The 19,886-nt window shown below is 36.4% G+C and overlaps 7 protein-coding genes across 7 annotated transcripts; 2 read left to right on the top strand and 5 right to left on the bottom strand. All coding sequences in view use genetic code 12, as the record gives it.

The window, feature by feature from the left end:
• Nucleotides 1-48: 48 nt before the first annotated feature.
• Nucleotides 49-6,444, bottom strand: CORT_0A03260 (hypothetical protein; the record flags this gene model as incomplete). The annotated part of the gene is made up of 1 exon (XM_003866106.1): nucleotides 49-6,444. The coding sequence occupies one exon, from the start codon at nucleotides 6,442-6,444 to the stop codon at nucleotides 49-51; it is 6,396 nt and encodes a 2,131-aa protein (XP_003866154.1).
• A 171-nt stretch (nucleotides 6,445-6,615) lies between these two features.
• Nucleotides 6,616-7,515, bottom strand: CORT_0A03250 (hypothetical protein; the record flags this gene model as incomplete). The annotated part of the gene is made up of 1 exon (XM_003866105.1): nucleotides 6,616-7,515. The coding sequence occupies one exon, from the start codon at nucleotides 7,513-7,515 to the stop codon at nucleotides 6,616-6,618; it is 900 nt and encodes a 299-aa protein (XP_003866153.1).
• Nucleotides 7,516-7,650: 135 nt separating this feature from the next.
• Nucleotides 7,651-8,907, bottom strand: CORT_0A03240 (Lag1 ceramide synthase component; the record flags this gene model as incomplete). The annotated part of the gene is made up of 1 exon (XM_003866104.1): nucleotides 7,651-8,907. One exon carries the CDS (start codon nucleotides 8,905-8,907, stop codon nucleotides 7,651-7,653), a length of 1,257 nt encoding a protein of 418 aa, XP_003866152.1.
• A 1,366-nt stretch (nucleotides 8,908-10,273) lies between these two features.
• CORT_0A03230 (Hse1 protein) lies at nucleotides 10,274-11,848 on the top strand (the record flags this gene model as incomplete). Its single annotated transcript, XM_003866103.1, has 1 exon — nucleotides 10,274-11,848. The coding sequence occupies one exon, from the start codon at nucleotides 10,274-10,276 to the stop codon at nucleotides 11,846-11,848; it is 1,575 nt and encodes a 524-aa protein (XP_003866151.1).
• A 194-nt stretch (nucleotides 11,849-12,042) lies between these two features.
• CORT_0A03220 (Sft1 Golgi v-SNARE) lies at nucleotides 12,043-12,339 on the top strand (the record flags this gene model as incomplete). The annotated part of the gene is made up of 1 exon (XM_003866102.1): nucleotides 12,043-12,339. One exon carries the CDS (start codon nucleotides 12,043-12,045, stop codon nucleotides 12,337-12,339), a length of 297 nt encoding a protein of 98 aa, XP_003866150.1.
• A 104-nt stretch (nucleotides 12,340-12,443) lies between these two features.
• Nucleotides 12,444-13,223, bottom strand: CORT_0A03210 (F-actin capping protein subunit alpha; the record flags this gene model as incomplete). Its single annotated transcript, XM_003866101.1, has 1 exon — nucleotides 12,444-13,223. One exon carries the CDS (start codon nucleotides 13,221-13,223, stop codon nucleotides 12,444-12,446), a length of 780 nt encoding a protein of 259 aa, XP_003866149.1.
• Nucleotides 13,224-13,433: 210 nt separating this feature from the next.
• CORT_0A03200 (Ufd4 protein) lies at nucleotides 13,434-18,656 on the bottom strand (the record flags this gene model as incomplete). The annotated part of the gene is made up of 1 exon (XM_003866100.1): nucleotides 13,434-18,656. One exon carries the CDS (start codon nucleotides 18,654-18,656, stop codon nucleotides 13,434-13,436), a length of 5,223 nt encoding a protein of 1,740 aa, XP_003866148.1.
• Nucleotides 18,657-19,886: the final 1,230 nt, after the last annotated feature.

Raw genomic sequence — 19,886 nt, 5'->3', positions numbered from 1 at the left:
ACACACTAGAGGAACCATTGGAATACATTGCAAAACCTTATTTTCAATCTATACAAAAGTTTTCAACTCTATTTGTGGATCTGTTTTTTCCTGTAAGGCTTCTCCCTTCAACTTTATGAGCTCTTCTGCCAATGTCTTTTGTGATGAACTCAAATACTTATTAACAACTTCTTTGAATACCAGGAAATCTTGCTTGATTAAAAGTAAAAGTTTGTCACGTGTGTATAGCTTATCATCAGCACCAGATTTGATCAATGTGGGTAGCAAAAGAGAGTAAAAAGCAGTCAACTTCTGTTTGTCATCCACAACGTTCTTGGTGTACAATATCAATATCTCAAATGATAGTTTGGTGCTGATACCAGCAACTGGGTCAATACCCGTTATATTTCCAATGAGTCCAATGATTAAATTTTTCAAAATAAGGTTAACATGGGAGCCGGTTTGTTGCATTAGAGACTTGATGCATTGTAAGCTCAACGATGCAGTCTTCTCATTCAGTAAAAGTTGAAGTAACCCATCGCTTAACTGCTCCGATTCTTCAGCATTTAATTGAATATCACCACATGTCACAAGAATCACCGTCGTCAAGACAGTATAATTCTCTGCAGCGTCTATTATGTAAAATCTGGAGACAATATCATAAAATGGTTTGATAAAGTCAGTACCGAGCTTTCTACTGTCAGTGACAACCTGTTTCAAATATGGAAGTATAACTGAAATCAAAAACACCTTTTTGCTCTCATAAACTTTTGCAAAGATATAAAGGAGACACGAATATAGATCCTTCTTCACAACATCTGGAAATAACATAATCATCTTCACTAAATTTTCAAACGTTTTCTTCAAAATCAATAAGTTTGGAGCACCCTCAGCAGTTTTGAGTAAAGCTTCATAATTTTCGGAATTATTGTCGAAGTCTGACTTGAGGAACGGTAAAATTCTGAATAAAGGAATCATTGTGACCCTGATCAATTCGAATAGCTTATCAAACCCGAACTCTAAATCAGATTGGTGTGATGATATATAGGTACGGAACGCCGCTTCCATGCTGTCCAAAAACAAGCACTGGATCTCAGCATCCTCCTCAACCAACATAAATCGATCAACAACATCAATCAACTCTCCAAATATATGGTCATTGAAAGACAAATCGACTAAGGTGCTTATACCCATTAGCTTATTGAATGACTTCAAAATAGGTACAACATTCCTGTTTTTAACCAACGACTCAATACATTGACTGAATAATATGAAAAAAAAGTTTTCGCTATCTCCAGAAAGTGAGTCATTGATCAACGTGTAATTCGTTTCGGTTTCCAAACTTAAGACTGTAACCAAATTAATCCAATAATTACCATAAATTTCGAGTTCTCGGCTTGAGGACTCGCTGTATTTAACAATGGAATACTCTCTCAACGAAAGGATCCACAACGATATCAACAACTCAGAATACTTCTCCAACACCTGCTCAAATTCTTCCTCGTTTTGGTCCAATTCCTCATAAGCTTCAATTCTCAACAATGCCCAACAATTCAAAATAGCCAACTGAATGCTCTTTTTACCAAACTCTGACATATCCTCCAAAAACCCAAACTTCAAAAATTTATTTGAGGAAATCTCCTCCAATAATTGAATCAATGTTTTTAAAATTCTTTGCTTCGAATAATATTTTATGCGTGGTAAGTTAATAAAGTTGGAAGAGACGCCAATGGCGTGGACAATTACCTTGTAATCATTCCCTGGGGTAAAACAGGGTACTAAAGCACTGATTATTTGAGCTTGTTGTTGCTCTAAAATCGATGTTGAAGGATACAATGGATCTTCGAGATCACCAAACAACTCCAATGTTGAATTCAACAAATCAAGTCCTTTTAATTTCAAGTCGAGAATTGGAGAAGCAGCACCCAAAAATGAAAGCTTAACTATTTCAGGTATTTTGCTCTTTAATCGATCAATAAGCTTCGGGTTCTTGTATGCCAACAGTAACAAATGATTCAACGCCTCATAAATAAACACTCTGAACTCCAAGGTAATAGGCTCATTCTTTTCCATCTTTGCTTCATCTTCATCAACAATGACTTCATTTTCTTCATCCTTGAAATCAACAATATTAGCTTTACTATGCTTCTTTTGACGTTGACTCAATGGCAAAAGCTTTTGTTGATAATTAGACTCGAGGAATGGGTCCACCAACTTTTTCATACTTGATTTGAGTAACGTATTTAATGTGTTGAACCAATTCTTATCCAAACTGCATTCTATCCAAAGCAAAATGAGTCTCTCCAATTCAGGGCATGGTATTATATTCATCGATACCCAAAACAAGTACTCGGTTTCTTGTGAAATAATTCCGACACCATATATCTTTACAACTTCGTAGTAGCAACTGTAGGCAGAAGAATACAAATCAAAACTGGTAGTGAAGGGAAATATTGAGTCGGTGTTTAGCGAGGTTGGAGAAACGTTTGCCACTGCAATCTTGAGGTTCTTTGATATGATCAAATTCAACAATTTCGTAAATACGCCAACTTCACCTTCAATAAGATTTGGATCAAATATTATCAACTCTTTGAATAGCTCTATCAATTGTTGATAGACTACTATATAATCATCCAATGTAGCTAATCCAATACCATAGCTCAAAGCAACAATGAGATTTCTCAAACCTACCTTGTCTCGAAGTTGCCATTCTCGTAACTCTGGCCCTAAAGATGTGATTATTAGTTGTAACAATTTTGCCATAATGCCAACTGAGCCAAACCTCGTTTTAAGACTGATCGACACTTTATCTGTTAGATCATAACCAAAATTATTATCCAAATAGTTGCTACAAAGCCTTTCTAAGATTTGTGGCACCAATGGCGACATATCCGAGTTCGTTTCAAATATCTTTACGAGACTTTGCAATGTAAAATAGTAAACAATAGGATTTTGGTCGTTCAACAATTGAGCTAAAATATTGTAAGTCTCTTTGAATCCGATTTTCTTCCTCAAGTAAATATTTGCCATCGAAAGCACGGAAAATCCTCTTTGGAAAGGACCCTCATCGGTGACAACGTCGTTTATAAGGTTGGTTATGGCTCCGTGTGCTTCATCTCTATTTACAAGAAGGGCAATTAGCCCCATAGTCTCTGCATTCATAGCGATAAGCTCTGCATTCCTGAGGTTAATTTTCTTGACAATGTCAATCAAAGTTGAAGCGACACCAATCTCTAATGTCAATTCTTTTTCGGACATATTCTTCACCACGCCGTTCATAGCAATTGATACATTCAACATTATAGCTTTCAATCTTAGTTCGTCAACTTGATGAGCTGTGAGCGAGTTCCTAATTTGCTCCAACAAGGAAAATTGAATTTTACTCGTCAAGTGAGCAAACAGTGTTTCAAACAAGTCTATTGCAAGATCGACCAACGAGGTCATCAATACCGACGATGAGTTGCCATTCAATGGAGAATCATGAGTTAGGAAATCGTTGGGGTCGAAGGATATAGATCGAGTTGTTGAAGAAAATGCAACTTTTTCAAGACAGTGGAACCAATACGTTGCGTGTCCATTTTTGTGCAAGGTAAAAACACTCTCTGCTGGGGATAAGAAGTCTCTCTGTGTATTCTCCTGATCCCTGATATGAATTGGCCCACGTATTATCTCAAAGGGCCATTTGCTTGTCAAACCAAAATTGTAGTTGTAATCCTCGCCGATATAACTTGACGAATCATCAATGATATTTGAATGCAATGATGGGTATTTCAATTTGTTCTTAGATGACTTGTCACCTTCTGATGAAAGGCTTCTTGAAAATATCCTATGATCACTAAAAATCTTGATAAGGAAAATGACAAGATTGGAGTTTATTTCACTCTTGAGCGAGTTGGCTATCTCCTTGTAACTCTGTAAAATCACTTTTTTACTGTAAAACACCAAGCTAACAATCATCTTTTCCGAAGTCAACAGTCCATTAAATGAATGGTTGGAGTATAGTATATTATTGAGAAGATTGGGATTGTAATCGTAATCATTGAAGTAAGATGAATTCAAAGTTGTCACCAAACTCACATTTTCAATGTTACTTTCCAAATGAGATAAGTAATTGTAAGACTTGGTCAACAAGAACAGGATTTGTTTGAATGACTCTGGAGTCAAGTCGACCGACTTCAAGTAGTTATGCAAACACACCAAAGCAAATGCTCTGACCTTCAAATTTGAAATAACCTCATTAGTTTGGTCATTTCCTGATAGGTTTGAATTGACAGAAAGAAACTGAGACGTAAGCAAGCTTTTCCAAAAAATCAAAAACTGCGATGAGTTCAATTTGACGTACTCGGAAAAGTTGTACAACGAAACCAATGAAGCTAAAATGATCCAGCAACTTGAGTTCTTGATATTGGAGTTTCCACTATGTTTCAAATTCTGGGTGCAAAAACTCAAAACTTTCACAACGATTGTATTTTGTAGCAAGGCTGGATCTGTTTGCTTGATTAAGGACAGCAAAGCTAATGAGTAGCTTAGAAGTCTCACTGAAGATATACCGCAAGTGTTATACTGGCCCTTCGTTAAAACCCTGTCCGAATGTTTATGCTCCTGATCAACAAATTTGAATGCAAATAATATCAACTGGTTGATGATTGCCGGGTTAAATGTCGCATAAGTCAATAATGCCTTTATAGCGTAATTACGGGTATAAAAGTTATCATTAGCAATCAACGTGAACAAAGTATTCTCCAAAAGGGACAATCCCCGCGCATCCGTATTATTAGTCATTTCCAAATCCTCATCTAACTCATTGAAGTTCTTCTTCTCCTCATCCTTGTCCCTTTCCTCGGAGGATTCTATGTTTATACCTGCTGGGATAATATTTTCAATAACTGACAAAACAAGACAAGCTTGATATGGATTGGTGTAAATGTTAATATCTGATCCAGTTGTTTTTCTTTTTGATGATTTGGTGGTTTTGAAACCGAAAATTCTTGACTCCCGTTTTTTGTCCCTATTTAATGACACCGGCTCATTGTTTTCTCCGTGGTTTGTGTCAGCAATTTTGTTAAGGGTTGCATTCAATTTTGAGTACAAATAACTAGATAAAACGTCACCTGCAGCAGAGCCAGTTTCTTTGATGACATAGTCAAGAATCACATTCCAGTTTGTTAGAGTCTTGTTCCAATTTGTGTCCTGAATGTGGATGATTTTATTGTTGTCAAATTTCAAGTCGTCAAACTTCAAAAGCACCAACTGCAAGATGTTTATCAAGTTGGAGGACAAATACTCGGGATTTTGAAATTGTTCCATTTGGATATAGAAAATAATTGTAGCAGCTATGCTTGATTGTAAAAGGTTCTTCTCCAACAGACTATTTATAATGGCTTGACTGTCGTGATTGACTATTGAATTTTTCTCCTTTTTTGTTTCAATTAATGGCTCACCATTTGTATCTATTTTCACAGAGAGGCTTGCATCCCAATTGGTTTGGTCCGGTAATGGGTAAAACCTAATCAAGTACTCGATCGCATTGAAGTTACCAGTTGGAATAAAATTTATGAGAAGATTTGATAGTAAATCTATCCCCGTTACACGTATCTCCATAAGTGGACTGGACAAGCAGTACTCAAAAACGTTCTCATGGGCAGTTAGTATCCCTTGTTGGAAATGGTGTTGTTGAGCCATGATCATTTCTGGTTTCATCTTGGCTCCAGCAGAACTTGAGCTAGCAGAAGCTTCCAACAAAGATTCATAATGACTTGATATATTCAACACCAAAAGATTCTTGAAACACTGGGTGTAATTTTTTTTCAAAAGCACTGTTGATGTGCATTTTTCATCCTCCATATCAAAAGAGATAATTTCTTGCAAAATGGACTTTGTACAAATCTTGATCAATTTTGTATTTAATTTTTCATCAATATCTTGCTTTGTTGCATTTTTCGATACTGAATACAACAAGTACACCAAATCACCATCGATATTTGGATCCTTTTTCAAAATTTTGTAAATTTGGGCAACGCAAAAACTACTCAATGATCCCAATTGACTTGGAAAGTGTTCAAAAAGATCAATGAGGATGATTATAGCCACTTTGCACAGTTGACGCAAATTTCCATGTTCATCCAAGTATACATCGTTCAATAACAGATTTGCCATGTCATAAGTCTTGGATGTAAGAACACGTAGAACCATGACTAAGTTTCGCGAAACTAACTTGAATACATTCATTGATGATTGAACTTTGGACTCTGCAGTGGTAGTAGCATCTCCTTTCTTTTTCTTTACAATTGATTGTGGTTGTCTCTTTCTTTGTTCGTTTATAAGTTGATTCAATTGATCGCGATATATGTTGTAATCAGATTCCTCTAAACCATTCTCTTTGGAAAGCTTCCTGCTCATATCAACAAGGTAAGTGAATACTTCACCATTGTCAAACCTTTTTAGTATATCATTGAAGGAATCCATGGTGTTTTGTGTTGTAATGATGAGGAGGGGGATTCGGTTTCAGTGGGCGTAAGAGAAAAACGCAACCGGAAAATAAGCCAGAGACTTTTGACTTCGCGTAGTATTTGAATTCACATGGTAGCATTCGTACATCTTACATTACTTATAAATCTAAAAAGGCAAGCTAGTATGTCAATATTGCTTTTCTGAAACTCGTGGACTTCCGGTAATTGAAGGTAGTTGAGAATAGCGTTTACTATATGAGAGCCGTTTGGTTTTCTTGTCAGTGTCTGTGTATGCTGATTCATCCAGAATTGTTAATTTAGTCAGTGATGGCGCCTTTAATATAGACATTCTTTTCAAATTCTCAACTGAAGTATCATCTAATCGATTGTTTTTTCCTAAGAAAATGTCAATATCTCTCGTCAAGTTCTTTAGTTTTTGTAGTGAATCCGATTTCTTCATTTTACTTTGTGACGTATTGGTGACATCTCGAAGTGCTTTGGGCGGAGGCGTACTCTTCAACACATCCATCAAACTAACAAACAGTGAATCAGTATCTTTGTTTTGTTCTGTTTCTAGTTGCCTAATCTTCTCTTGTAAATCATTGACTTGAAGTTTATAATTGGTAATATGCAATTGTTTCTCGGTGTTTTGTTTCTTAACCCTGTCCAACTCATCTTCTAGCAATGCCAACTTCTCCAATAGCTCGTTATTGAAAGCCCGTTGTACTTCGTATTTATTGAGCATAATCCGATCTTGACTTTCCATTGAAGCATTTGCAATTTCAATTTTGACTACTTTCTGTTGTAAACTGGTGATTTCTTGATCTTTTCTTAGTAGAAGATCCTGCAACACATCCAACTCCTTACCCTGGTCTAAATTCTGTTGCCTTGATGCAAGTATCTGATCCTTTAAGTTGATAACTTGATTTTCAAGATTCAAGTTTGCTGTTTCCAATTCTTGTAATTCATCCTCCAACGCCTTCTCTAGATCTTTACTAGACTCTTGGAACTCATTTAGTATAGCTTCTGACTCGAGAACCTTCCGTATTAGCTCGTCTTTGTTCAAAGATTGTAGCCTCTGAGACATGTGTGGTAAATGATGTGTGTCTTTGGTTTGTTTACACTTGGACCAGAGTCGCGATATTTTTTCTTTTCCTCGACTCAGAGTCACAGCAATGCATACGATTGTATTAAATATTGATTTATTATCTAGCTACATAGTCTATTGTTCCTTCTTTTCTTCTTCGCTGTTACTGATATCTTCTTCTTCTTCTTCATCTTCACTTCTTTCATCCTTTTGTTCACCAGAGAAGATGTATCTTGACAAGATTCTCAAAATCAAGAATAACCAGTAAATGTTGACCAATTGTAAAGCAAAAATCAAAAAGAATGTGATTGGTTGTGAAATATAACATTTATATTGTTGCGTTTCCCAATTTAATTCCCATTCACCGACGGTTCTAAATTCAGTTAAAACTGACCACAAGATTCTCAAGTTGATGTAATGTCTCAAGTAAATCCATACCGCAATAAACCATACAAAGAACGGTCCAGTCAACTTTGAATCTAAATAGTTTAGCGTTTTAGACAAAGCCAACCAGAAATCAGATACATCCATAGTAATAAAAACTTCAATACCAATCCAAGTGAAATGGAATCTATAGGAACACCAAATTAATGCAATGGTGATAATATGGTGCAACACCAACTCAAAGAAGTCTTTTCTTGGTTTCTCCAATTGTAATACAAGAATAACTGATTGTTGGACCCAGAATGCTGCTTGACCTAAGTAAAATACCTTAAAGTAAATCTCATGTGTCTTGTGTGGGTATTCAAGATACATTGGAGTAGTTTCAAAGAACCATAATGGAGTTCTCGACATGATCCATAAACCCATTGGACCACTGATTCCATAATAGAACATGGCATAAGTTTGTTCCAAAAATCTTCTTTGCTTAGCCTCTTTAGTCACACCAAGATAGATACTAATTGGTCTCAAAACACAACACATCATAAATTCTCTCAAGAACGTGAAGAAAATGGCATAAAATCCAACAAATTTGAAATCATTAGCTCCCTTTCCATATTGATCAGTTCCTGGAATATGATATGATGGTACAATCATATCTTCTAAAAACTTGTGAATTTCTCCACTTGGACTAGAAAGAAAAAAAGTTCCAAATGCAGCTAACAAAACCAAGAAAGGCACAATCCAAGTTTGTCTATAACACAACTCTCTAAACCCAATCAAGAGATGCTTCGCAATAGCCCAATCCGACTTGGTTTCACGAGTCAATTCGGCTCTTCTAGCACTAGACTTTCTTCTTGAAGCCTTTGTAGTTTCCATGGTTGACAATGAAGGTGAAGTATCTCCAACTGCTATTCTACCTACTGATGAGGATGAACGATGACGTTGTTGTGATGTTGGTGGTGACAAATGCCCCTCTTTCTTTGCTGAAGTCGACGTTGAAGAACTCATGCTATGGAAAAGTGCCAAAGTAAGCTAAAAAGATCGAACTATTTTAATACTAAGCCACTTCTTTGAAACACGGGTAACTATGCAAAAGTCCTCTTGAAAAGAGTGTATCAGTATTTCAAGTCCTCAGATACCAAGGAGAAAGATGAAAATTTTGTAAAATGAAAACAAACAAAATTGAAAAAAAGAGATCTTTTGAGCGTGTAATACAAAAATACGAAATACAAACAATGCACCACAAAATATACACTGTCACCTCATATAAAAACAACTCAGCCTACAATTTCATCTATAGACATAAATTGCAATCACAATCACACGATCATAAGCTATCAAATATCTTTACTTACTATGCCCTTTCAAAAGCAGGCTTTGGTTTACGTCATTGAAGAGAAATAGATCTATCAATGGTTTTGAGCCCTCCAATAACAGACTAAAATTCGAGTCGATATAAAGAAAAAAGACACATGGGTCATCAAAATAAGAAGAAACCTGATTGTAATTGACTGATAGCTGTATATAGTACATGCTTTAGCCCTAAGTACATCAGACTTGATTGTTGGTGTATGCAATGGAACAGACATAACTTGCATTACATCATCATCATCGTCATCATAGTACAGATTATTGTTTCCCACTAAAAAAAACAGGAACAACACAAAGTTGGGAAGAGAGAGGGAAATAGGGGAAGCAACGAGCTACCAATCCGTTTTTTTTTTGATTACTCATTTGAACCTCGGCAACATTTGTGTCCCCATATAGTTAACGGTTGGACGTACGGCATACTACCAGTTTCCCTTTACTCTCTGACATTCAATTTGTAGAGTCATGGTACCTGGGAATCCATCAATGCGCCAATGCCCAATATCCTCATTAAGAATAAAGGTTTGCCAATGTAAATTTTGCATCGATTTTCGTTAAAAAAACTGCTCCAAGTGAAAAGAAAGATGCCAACCAACACAAATGTTTAAATCTAACCCGTCGTTGTCTTTTAACAATATCCTAACTCATATTGTCATGTGAAACAATTTGACATCATTATTATCACTCGACATTGATTGATTTACTTATTCCTCACTTATATTGAACTACTATCTGTGCACTCTCTATATGTAACAAATAGCAAACCTAAGTGTTAGCTGTGGATTTAATTCTTTTTCCTTCCCAACCGAGCCTATCTTAGTCAATGTGAAGTAGTTTTGCACACTATTCTGTGGTTGAAACATTACTTTTGCAGCCAACCTGTATTAAAATAGTACTGCATATAACCTGTGCGACTTATTACGGCCCTTGCATCATTCAAAGAAACAAATAAGAAAGTGGCAATACAGTTTGAATCAACAACCTACACTTTCATATTAATTACACCATGACTACATTAGATGCCTTAATAAATAAAGCTACAGATCCAACGCTTACCTCAGATAACTGGCAATACATTTTAGACGTATGCGACAAGATATCCTCAAATCCAGAATTGGAAACTAGTAGGGCGGTCAACTTGATAAAGACCAAAATCACATCTACCAAAGATGCAAATACTATTTTAAGATCCTTATCTTTGCTAGTTTCGATAGCTGAAAATTGTGGTTCCCGAATGAAACAGGAGATAGCCACTAAATCTTTTCTTGAAGATTGTCTTATCAAGAAGTTACTGGATAGGAAATTACACATTACTGTCAAGTACAGAATCATTGAAGTTCTCGAACAATTGAACAAAAGCTTCAAGTCAGATCCTTCGTTGAAACCGATGAATGATGCATACAATTTAGTAAAGTCGGATTATCCCCAATATTTCAAGGCCCAACAAGGTCCTAGTAAACCAGCAAAACAAGAAAGGACACAGCAGGATAAGAACAAGGAAGATGAGGAGTTACAACGTGTATTGAAGTTATCGTTGCAAGAATATGAGAATGAGCAGAATTTGAAGAAGCAATATTTGAATAATAAACCTTTGCCGGAGTCGCAACAGCCACAGCCACAACAAGAACAACAGCGTGCTGTGTCTCCAGCTGGATCAGAGGAAGAACAAACGGTTGCAACAGTGTCAAAAGTCAGAGCGTTATATGACTTGATATCGTATGAAGAAGATGAGCTTTCGTTCAGAAAAGGTGATGTAATAACTGTTATTGAATCTGTTTACAGAGATTGGTGGAGGGGATCCTTACCTAATGGGAAGATTGGAATTTTTCCTTTAAACTACGTGACTCCTATAGTCAACAAATCTCCCCAAGAGTTGGCTCGAGAGAATGAAATGGAAGGCAAGTTGTTGGATGTGGGTCAAAAGCAAATTGATAGGTTATTGGCTATTTTATCTACCAATGACGTATCCCAGATTGATGAAGATGAAGTAACTGAGCTATACAACAATGTGATATCTTCGAGAATTCAATTGGGGAGTTTTATAGACAAGTATAGTGTTCGTCAAGAAGAATTGGGAGTTTTGAATACGCAATTGAATACAGAGATCAAGTCATATAATGAGCTATTGGATAAGCTGATCAATAATAGATCGAAACAAGCTAATGGAAATGCCTATAATCAACTTCCATATCCTGCGGCAACGCATGAAGTACCGCAACTAGTGCAACAACCGCAACGACAAGCAAGTGGTCCTCAACCACAGTATCAGCCGCCCCAACAAGTCACTCGTCCTCAACCTCAATATCAACAGCCCCAACAAGCAACAGGTCCTCAACCGCAGTATCAACAACCAACGGGATCACATCCATCCTTGCAACACCCAACTGGACAGCAACAACAGTACCAGCATGGTCCACTATCCCAGCCTCAATTTCAGCAACAACAACCTTCTCAACCACAGTTTCAGCAAAGTACGGGTTATAATGCTCAATATAGTGGTCAACAATATCCCCCATATCCCAATCCCCAACAAATAAACCAACAAAACACCAGTGCTGGTTTTGGAAACTCTGGTTATTAGTATAGAAAGTATAGCTCAATACAGATTATCATTTTTCTCGTATAGTCTTCTGTAGAATTGTTAGAGTCACATGAATTGGGTGTAAAATGGAGGCAGCAAAAAAAAACATCACGTAAAGGGCAACACACAAACACTACAAATCTCCTAAAACCTACCGCTCAAACTAAAATCGACCGAACCACGATAGCTTAACCATGAGTAGTAATCTATATTCCCACAGGGAAGAGCAAAACAATCAAAAATTCGAACAACTAGCCAATACTTTACATCAATTTAGAACCACAGTGAATAATGATATTCATGATTCAATACAACAAGAACTGGGGCTCTTACATCAGTTGAATGACAATTTTTCAAGTTTAATGCAACTGGTTAAACAAACACTGGGAAATTTGACTACTGTAATGAATCGAAATGCTGGCTTAACGAGGATTGTGGGGATTATATTGTTGGGGTTTTTTGTTATTTGGATGCTATTTAAATTGTTTTAAGAGGCAGGTGGAGCATGCTCGAACAAAAATGTGCTTGATTCCCACAACCAACACAGTCTACAAATAGACCAATGAGATGGTAAATCAATATCAGCAATAGTTGTTTAGTTTTTATGAACTACATCGGATCCTAATCTATAATTTCCAATAGCACTACCCCAATTAATCTTGGATCTAGTCACAGGCAACAATCTTCTTAAATTCTTGAATGACTGTTGATTCAAATGTTGAAATTGATCAATTAATTTCAATTCAATTGAATTATCAGTTTGGTTTATAAAATTAACCACATCACTTGCATTTGAAACGGAAGCTTCACTAGATATATTTGATTCATTATATTTTAACCGAACATTTCCATCTTCAAAATAATGAATATCTAAATTAATCGAGCCAGTAATTGATCCATTGGAAACTTGGTATTGACTATGCCATTTCCCCGTGTAGAAATTCTCTTTATTTAATTTCTCACCAATTATGATTATTGCATAGTTGTCTTTCGATTCAGGGATGATTGTGAATGTATAATCTTGGAAATAATCATCACTATATTGTTGTAACTTCTTAACCAAGTTGGAATCAACAGGCGCCTCCGGTGTATATGGTTCAACATCAATAATATCTTGCCTAGTTATATCAAATGCAAATTTCTCTTGCTTGACATAATCAATGTACTTGGATGAATGAGGGTCTTTGTTTAATGAACTGATAATGTAATCTGATATGACTATCGGTTGTTGTTTTATATATTCAGTTAATGCATCATCAATGGTTGATTGGGATGCTGCCGATATAGCCTTTAATGAATTGATGACTTCAGGTAATTCGGCTGATGGTGCACTTTGGATCAATGAGGTAATCAACTCTTCAAATTTGACTGACATTTTGGTGTGTGTGGGATGTAATGTTTCGAGTGGTTAAAGGTATATACAAAGTAAAGCTATTCTGTGTTGAACAATTGTCGCTGAGAGATTTTGCACCGAAAAGAGTAGTATCCTCTATAAAAAGCCGCACAACAATTTTAATCTCCTTTCAAATAAACTCAATACTAAATGCAATATTCATTATTCCATGCTATACAAACACCTTTCGCACTATGACAACAAGAATGCACCAGCTCCTTCTTTAACCGCTTGCAACAATTTCTCTCTCATTACCTCTTTACTCGAATATTTCGGTATTTTCAAATAATTAGCACACGTCATAACACTAGGTAAATAATCGTCATCTTTCAATCCATCTTCAGCATGTTTTCGAACAACGGTCAATTCTGGCCTTAGAGCCTTAAACCCACCAATGGGCAATTTCGGAGATCCTGTGAGAAACTGCAAAAACTGCCTTTTCTCTTCCAAATCAAAATCAATTAGGATATTGATCAATTCTTTAATTTCAGGAGAATCTTTACTGTATCCATGATTGGCTACAATTGCTGATGATAATGCATCAAATGACCAATCTTCCTCACAATTTCCAAATAATTCGACCAATTCTTGTGGTGAAAAAATCATCAACGAACTAATGGGGAATACTTTGGAAAACCCATCCATAAACGCTTTAGTTTGATGAATGACACCGGTGAATAAAGTGTTCTCGAGAACTTTTGTAATGTAAAGATCTAAATTATCAGCTTGAACTAATGTATCACTTCCATTTGGTATCAATTCATATTTGGGGTATCCGGGTAGCTCAAAGTATATTCCTAAATCACCAAGCTTGGCTCCATCAATTTCAACAAAGTTCCTCTGTTCAGGAGGAACATTTTCAAAGACTTTTGCATATTTTTGTAAGTGCTGCAAAGATTTAGCCAATTCAGGATCAACCAATTTCAAATTCTGTAAAGAAACAATCTTTTTCATCAATTTTTGATTCAATGGTTGTGATTGTGAAGATGTATTCTTTTGATTCAAGAATTGCACCAATTTGAGGAATATCGGGTTGAAATTGAAATCAATGATTCTTGAATCCAACAAAGCACGAGCAATAAACTTGCCTAGTGACGAAAAAAAGTACAAAATCTTTTTCCCATTCTCATTATTCACTTGTTGTTTATCCATTGGTGATGGAAACAATCCATGCTTGTTTTCCACATATCCTTCAGCATCACCATCGTATCTATTATCATCTCTCCATAACTTCAATTTACGCTTAGAAAACTCTTTTGATACAGTAGAATAAAACTCCAATGTTGGTCCTAATCCAGATCCAACTTCATCAAAATATTCAATTTCCAATATACCAGGAGTTGACCCATACATTCCCAACACTTTTAATGCACTTTGCAACATCATCTTTCTTGAAATTCTCACCTTGTGTCTATTTGGCCTTCCTAATTGTGGTCTTTGATTATAAGCGGAATTGTTATTTGCGTTGTCATTACCTCTATTATCTTCATAATTTTGGTTTGTTCTCAACTGCCATTGATGAATCAAACGAGAATAACCAAAAGAAGTGGATTGAAAAAAGAAAATCCTAGTTGCCAACGGAAATATAAAAGGAAACTGTTTTGTTAAGTGTATACTCCATCCCGGTAATGTACCACTGGCCACCACCAATGGCTCTTCCAATTGTCTATTCAACTTTGCCGTCAATTTCCAGTTGATAAAGTCCTTAACTGGCACACTTGGTTTACCCCCGTGGTGAACAAAAGTATTCATCTTGAACAACACTTTCAAAAGCTGCAAGACCCCAATCGTTGTCTTGTCATAAATGGTCAACTCAGAATCGTCAACATTACTATTGTAGTTATTGAAAACATCTTCGTTGCTCACTTCATTACTGACTTTTCGAAACGTTATTTGGTGTAAATTAGTCCATATCTTTTTCGGATCAACTATTTCATCCGGCTTGGTTTGAGCTGATCGATAAATAGCACCATAGATAGTCGTCTCAAGGGGAATAACCTCACCATTGATCAAAAACTCCAAGCTAAAGTCAAATTTTTTCCCTTCTTCTGTTTCATTGCTTGATGCTCTATTGGAACCTATATTTGTCAACTGCTCCATGAACTGTAATCTTTGCTTCAAGAACGAAAGAATTGATTTGAATGTAGCAATTGCATGAACGGACACTACCATATTTTGCAAATTGGTGGGCATCTTGAGATCACCCAAATCACCCTCAAGATTCAACTTTAACTTGATTTGATTCGCCATCAAGGTCGCTTGTTGTTGATCACGAGATGATGCTGAATGATGGTTATGACTTCCTGCCGAAACAATTTCAAAAGATTCTGACCTCGTTAATGCTTCAAGCAATTGATGTACTAGTAATTTGGCGTCTGAGCAGTCATCATTGAAAAAGGAGTGAATAAATGCACGATAACAAGGACTGGATTCAAAAACGTGGTCTGAATCATTAGATGTCAATAAATTTGTCAATTGCGTTATTACTCCCGAAGAAATGAGCTCAAAACTGGAAACATGAACTTTATCTGATGCACCTTGTAAAGCAAACTTGAATTGCTCCCACACTTGCAACCACTCATCATATGTGAATGACTTTGTCGTCTTTATATCTGATAGGATTTCCTTCACAAAATACAATAATCGCATGTGTTCTGAAAGCTCACTACTTTGAGACATTTTCTCATTATTATATTCCTTCTTGATCTCTGAAGCAGCCGACTTGATCTTGAAATAAACATCCTTTATCGAGGATCTGAATTCGTATTCCTTGGTATACTCCACATCTATGTATTTGTTTGCAAATGAGGCCAGAAAATGATTTTGTGCTGATTTTGTCCTTGAGCCTTTCCTTAAAAACGAAGAGCTTTTCAAAATTGAGGTAACATCATTCATCAATCCCTCTCTTTCAAAAGCTTGTAGGTATACGCTAGCTGCCTTCTTCAACAACACATTAAGTATCTCTAGTGCACTTAACATTAGCATTGTTGAGTTAAGACTTTTGAGGTCTTCAGGCCGATTGGTGACTACAGGGAAATCGTCCTCACCATCATCGTCATCGTCATCGGCATCATCCTCCTCATCGTCATCGGCATCTTCTTCTTCCTCCTCACCTTCATCGTTTTCCTCATTTTCTTGGCTCTCATCATTTTCGCTGGTTCCACCATCCATTTCTTCATCGCTTTCATCATATTGTCTTTCTTCACTAGAAAGTTGATCACGAGCGTCATCAAAGTCTTCAAAATCACTAGTTCTCATGTCAACATCTTCTTCTTGTTTCCGAGAATCTGCCATACTCTTTAATCCTTGCAAAACCTGCGGCTGATATTGATTAACCACAGAGGCCAATAATCCAGATATAAGTTCATGGTGTTTGATTTGCCCTAGTTGAGGCTCGTTTATGGAACTCACAATTCTGTACAAGTTGATGAATCCCCTTCGCCTAATATCGACATCTGTTGTTGCTTGAATACTGTAAATCAGTAGTGTCCATACTTCGTTGACAAATTTCCAGAAATCGTCAGGAATGATCTCGGTACATAATTCAACTCTTTTGTGATTGATGTTTTCCTTTTCTTCGTAGTCTTCAAAATCCGGTTTCAAGTAGAGGGCTTTTGCTGGGGTATAGATTATTGGCAATAAGTATCCAATTAAGGTCAAAAATTGTGACACCAACTCTTTGGGTGCTGCCAACAATGCCTCAATTGATATCGTGGCTTCATCGTTACCCTTCGCAGCCTCATTGGACTTACTACTCCTTGATCTTGCAAATTTGTTCAATGCTTTAACAATCATAGATCCAATGTCACAGTCGCTCAATAAGATTTTGGAAACTTCAATGCTAACACTACTTAAAATTATCAATGACTTGATCAAGCTCAAGCATGAGCTGTAAGACAATGCAACTTGTTCCGATTCTGCACTAGTGTTCAGTGATTTATTACAACTAACTAGAATAACATTGACCAATTCTTTGAAAAACAACTCCTTACCCGAAAAAAGCTCATTTAAATAGTCTGGTTTATTTTTGAAACATTCGATAATCCTGGCAATAGTGATCCACGCATTTTCAACTACATTTTGATCATTATGAGCTCTAACAACTTCTGTAATACTTGTGAAAGCTTCCTTGATTTTGTTGAAATTGGAGACTGAAATGTTGGTACAGGAATTTGATACAATACTGAGACACTTTCTTTGAGCATGCACTGTCAAAAAGTCAAGGTATTGTAAACATGCTGTCAAGCCGTTATTCACAATAATGCTGTTATGTGAAATGGTATCCCTTGAAATCATCTCAAGAGTCTGTAATGCCTGTTCCGTGAGATCAATGTACTTTATTTCCAATAGCTTGTTGCATAACGCCGGTACGGCATTATTGTTCAATGCATCATGAATGAAATCTTGATTAACTTCTAGGAAGTTGTATAAACAACGACATGCAACAAGATGCAATTCTAATTCTTCTTCTAGCGTTGGGTCATCCATTATATTCACAAGATTTCTGGCTAATCTATTAGATGGGATTAAACGTTCGGCAGTCAAACCATTCATCATTAATAAATTTTCTGATATTTGATTCAATGATTCAAGAATGATAAAAGTATCTCCTCTTTGTTCCAAATTGTCAACAAGTGCTCCGATATTTTCACCCTCCTGCAAACCACCTCCAAACATTATACCACCACCCATTAATCTTTGCATGACATCAACAAACCCGGTAGGAGCATTTCTTCCACCAGAACCATGGTCATTGTTATCAGAACCTCCTCTGGCTTCTTCTGTCCTTGCTGCATTGGAAGACTCACCTCTCCTTGCACCTGATAAAGCACCAATTGCACGAAGGAACTCAGCACGAGCATCATCTAGTTCTCCTTCCCTAGGTTGTTCTTCGTTGGCATTTGATGCATTTTGGTTATTGTTAGTGTTGTTGTTGTTGTTGTCACCAGAGCCAGAGTTCATTTCCGATATCCTTCTAGCTTGCATTAGTTGACGTAGAAAATCAGCAGTTTCAAGCATTTCCAATTCCTCATCTTCATCTGGGTGATCATTGTCGTCATTATGAACGGAGTCATCATCATCATCTTCTTCTTCTTCTTCCTCTCCTTCTTCTTCTTCGTCATCCTCTTCCTCCTCTACGATTGGATCATTGCTGAAATCTTCATCGTAATCTATATCGCCACTGTTGTTAGCCGTCACAATTGGATCCATTGGTTCAAGTGGTTCGTCATTGACAAGTTGCAGTTGACTTAGTTTCCTGTGTTGTGCTTGTTGTGAAAGTCTCAAAAGTGAATCATCCTCGTCAGAGAGTTGAGAATCATCAGATTCGTTGGGTAACTCGTGGTGGTTCTGTTTGTGGTTTCCCGAGTTTGTCTCGTTGTTATTAGCCCTGTTGAATGTATTAGCACTTGACATATTTTATTATAGATCTGTGTTACTTCTGTTGTATTTGGACTCCAAGGGTTTTACTTTCTTTTCGAGATTCGTAATAATGTGAAATGAAGGCAATGGCTGGTGTTTCTGATGCAAATGTGTATGCTACTACTGTTTTTTCAACTTGTTAACCTTTTATCTTCGCCAATAAGAACACAAATTGAAGATTTGATCTCTTTCCTTCCCCTTTATGAACGATGCAGTAATATATGGGAAAAGGAGTATGTTGCAATTTTCAAACTTTTGTATAGTCCAAAAGAATCAAAAAAGCGGGGGAATTCAAACAGTTTATTCTTATCTTTGTAAGTTGCACTTGTATGTGTGGTGAAATATATCTCCTTCTTTATCTCTATGTGTGTGTGGCAAAATTATAATAATATTAATTGGTGTAAAATCAACAAAGGAATGTGTCTTTAATAAACACGACATTGGCTTTATGACATCACGTGTACACACAAAACTATAAACTGTGGAAAGAAACTAAAGATAAATAAATGCAATACTAAACTACATACCTCACGGTAAACCTGTAGAGCCCGCGTGAGCTATCACTTTCATAATTGATGCCATAGACGCAAACGTGATCTTGGTCGTTGCTTTCACCTATATTTTAATCGGATTTGATGCAAAATAGATGCATCAATTTTGCTTATCAGTCAAGGCTAGATGAACAAAAACGCACTTTAACGAGTCGCAAAACATCTTAGAGGCAAAATCACCACTAAACACTAGGAGAAATTTTTACCACCTACCACAACCATATTGTGTATACAATATATAAGTCGTAAATTAATTTTGGCATCACATGCCATTAAATTTACGACACATGAATTGCACAAAAAAAGAAGGTGAATAAGCCCTGCTTCAAAAGGTTATGAGGCACACACTGCATTCATAATTGATTACTTTGTTGCTCATCACCACTTGCTATATCACGACTCTTTCAGACACAGAGAACAATAATCAATGATACAAAGTCTGGCTTTTTATTTTGATGTTGATATGAATTATTTTCTTTTGTTTCATGTACTTTAGTTTTTTGTTTATTTGTTTTATTTTTTTCATTATCTTTCGTGTTCGTGCTTTATTGTGATTGTCCTACTTTCGGTGGGTGTGTATTCTGCCGTGTAAATATCAAAAAGATAATTTGCTAGTAATAAGTAGTATACAGCCGAGCTATAATTTGCAGGTTCGTACATTAACTGTCCAAGG

This window comes from Candida orthopsilosis (genome assembly GCF_000315875.1).
Source record: "Candida orthopsilosis Co 90-125, chromosome 1 draft sequence".
NCBI lineage: Eukaryota > Fungi > Ascomycota > Pichiomycetes > Serinales > Debaryomycetaceae > Lodderomyces > Lodderomyces orthopsilosis.
This window is presented reverse-complemented; position numbering and strand designations above follow the sequence as displayed.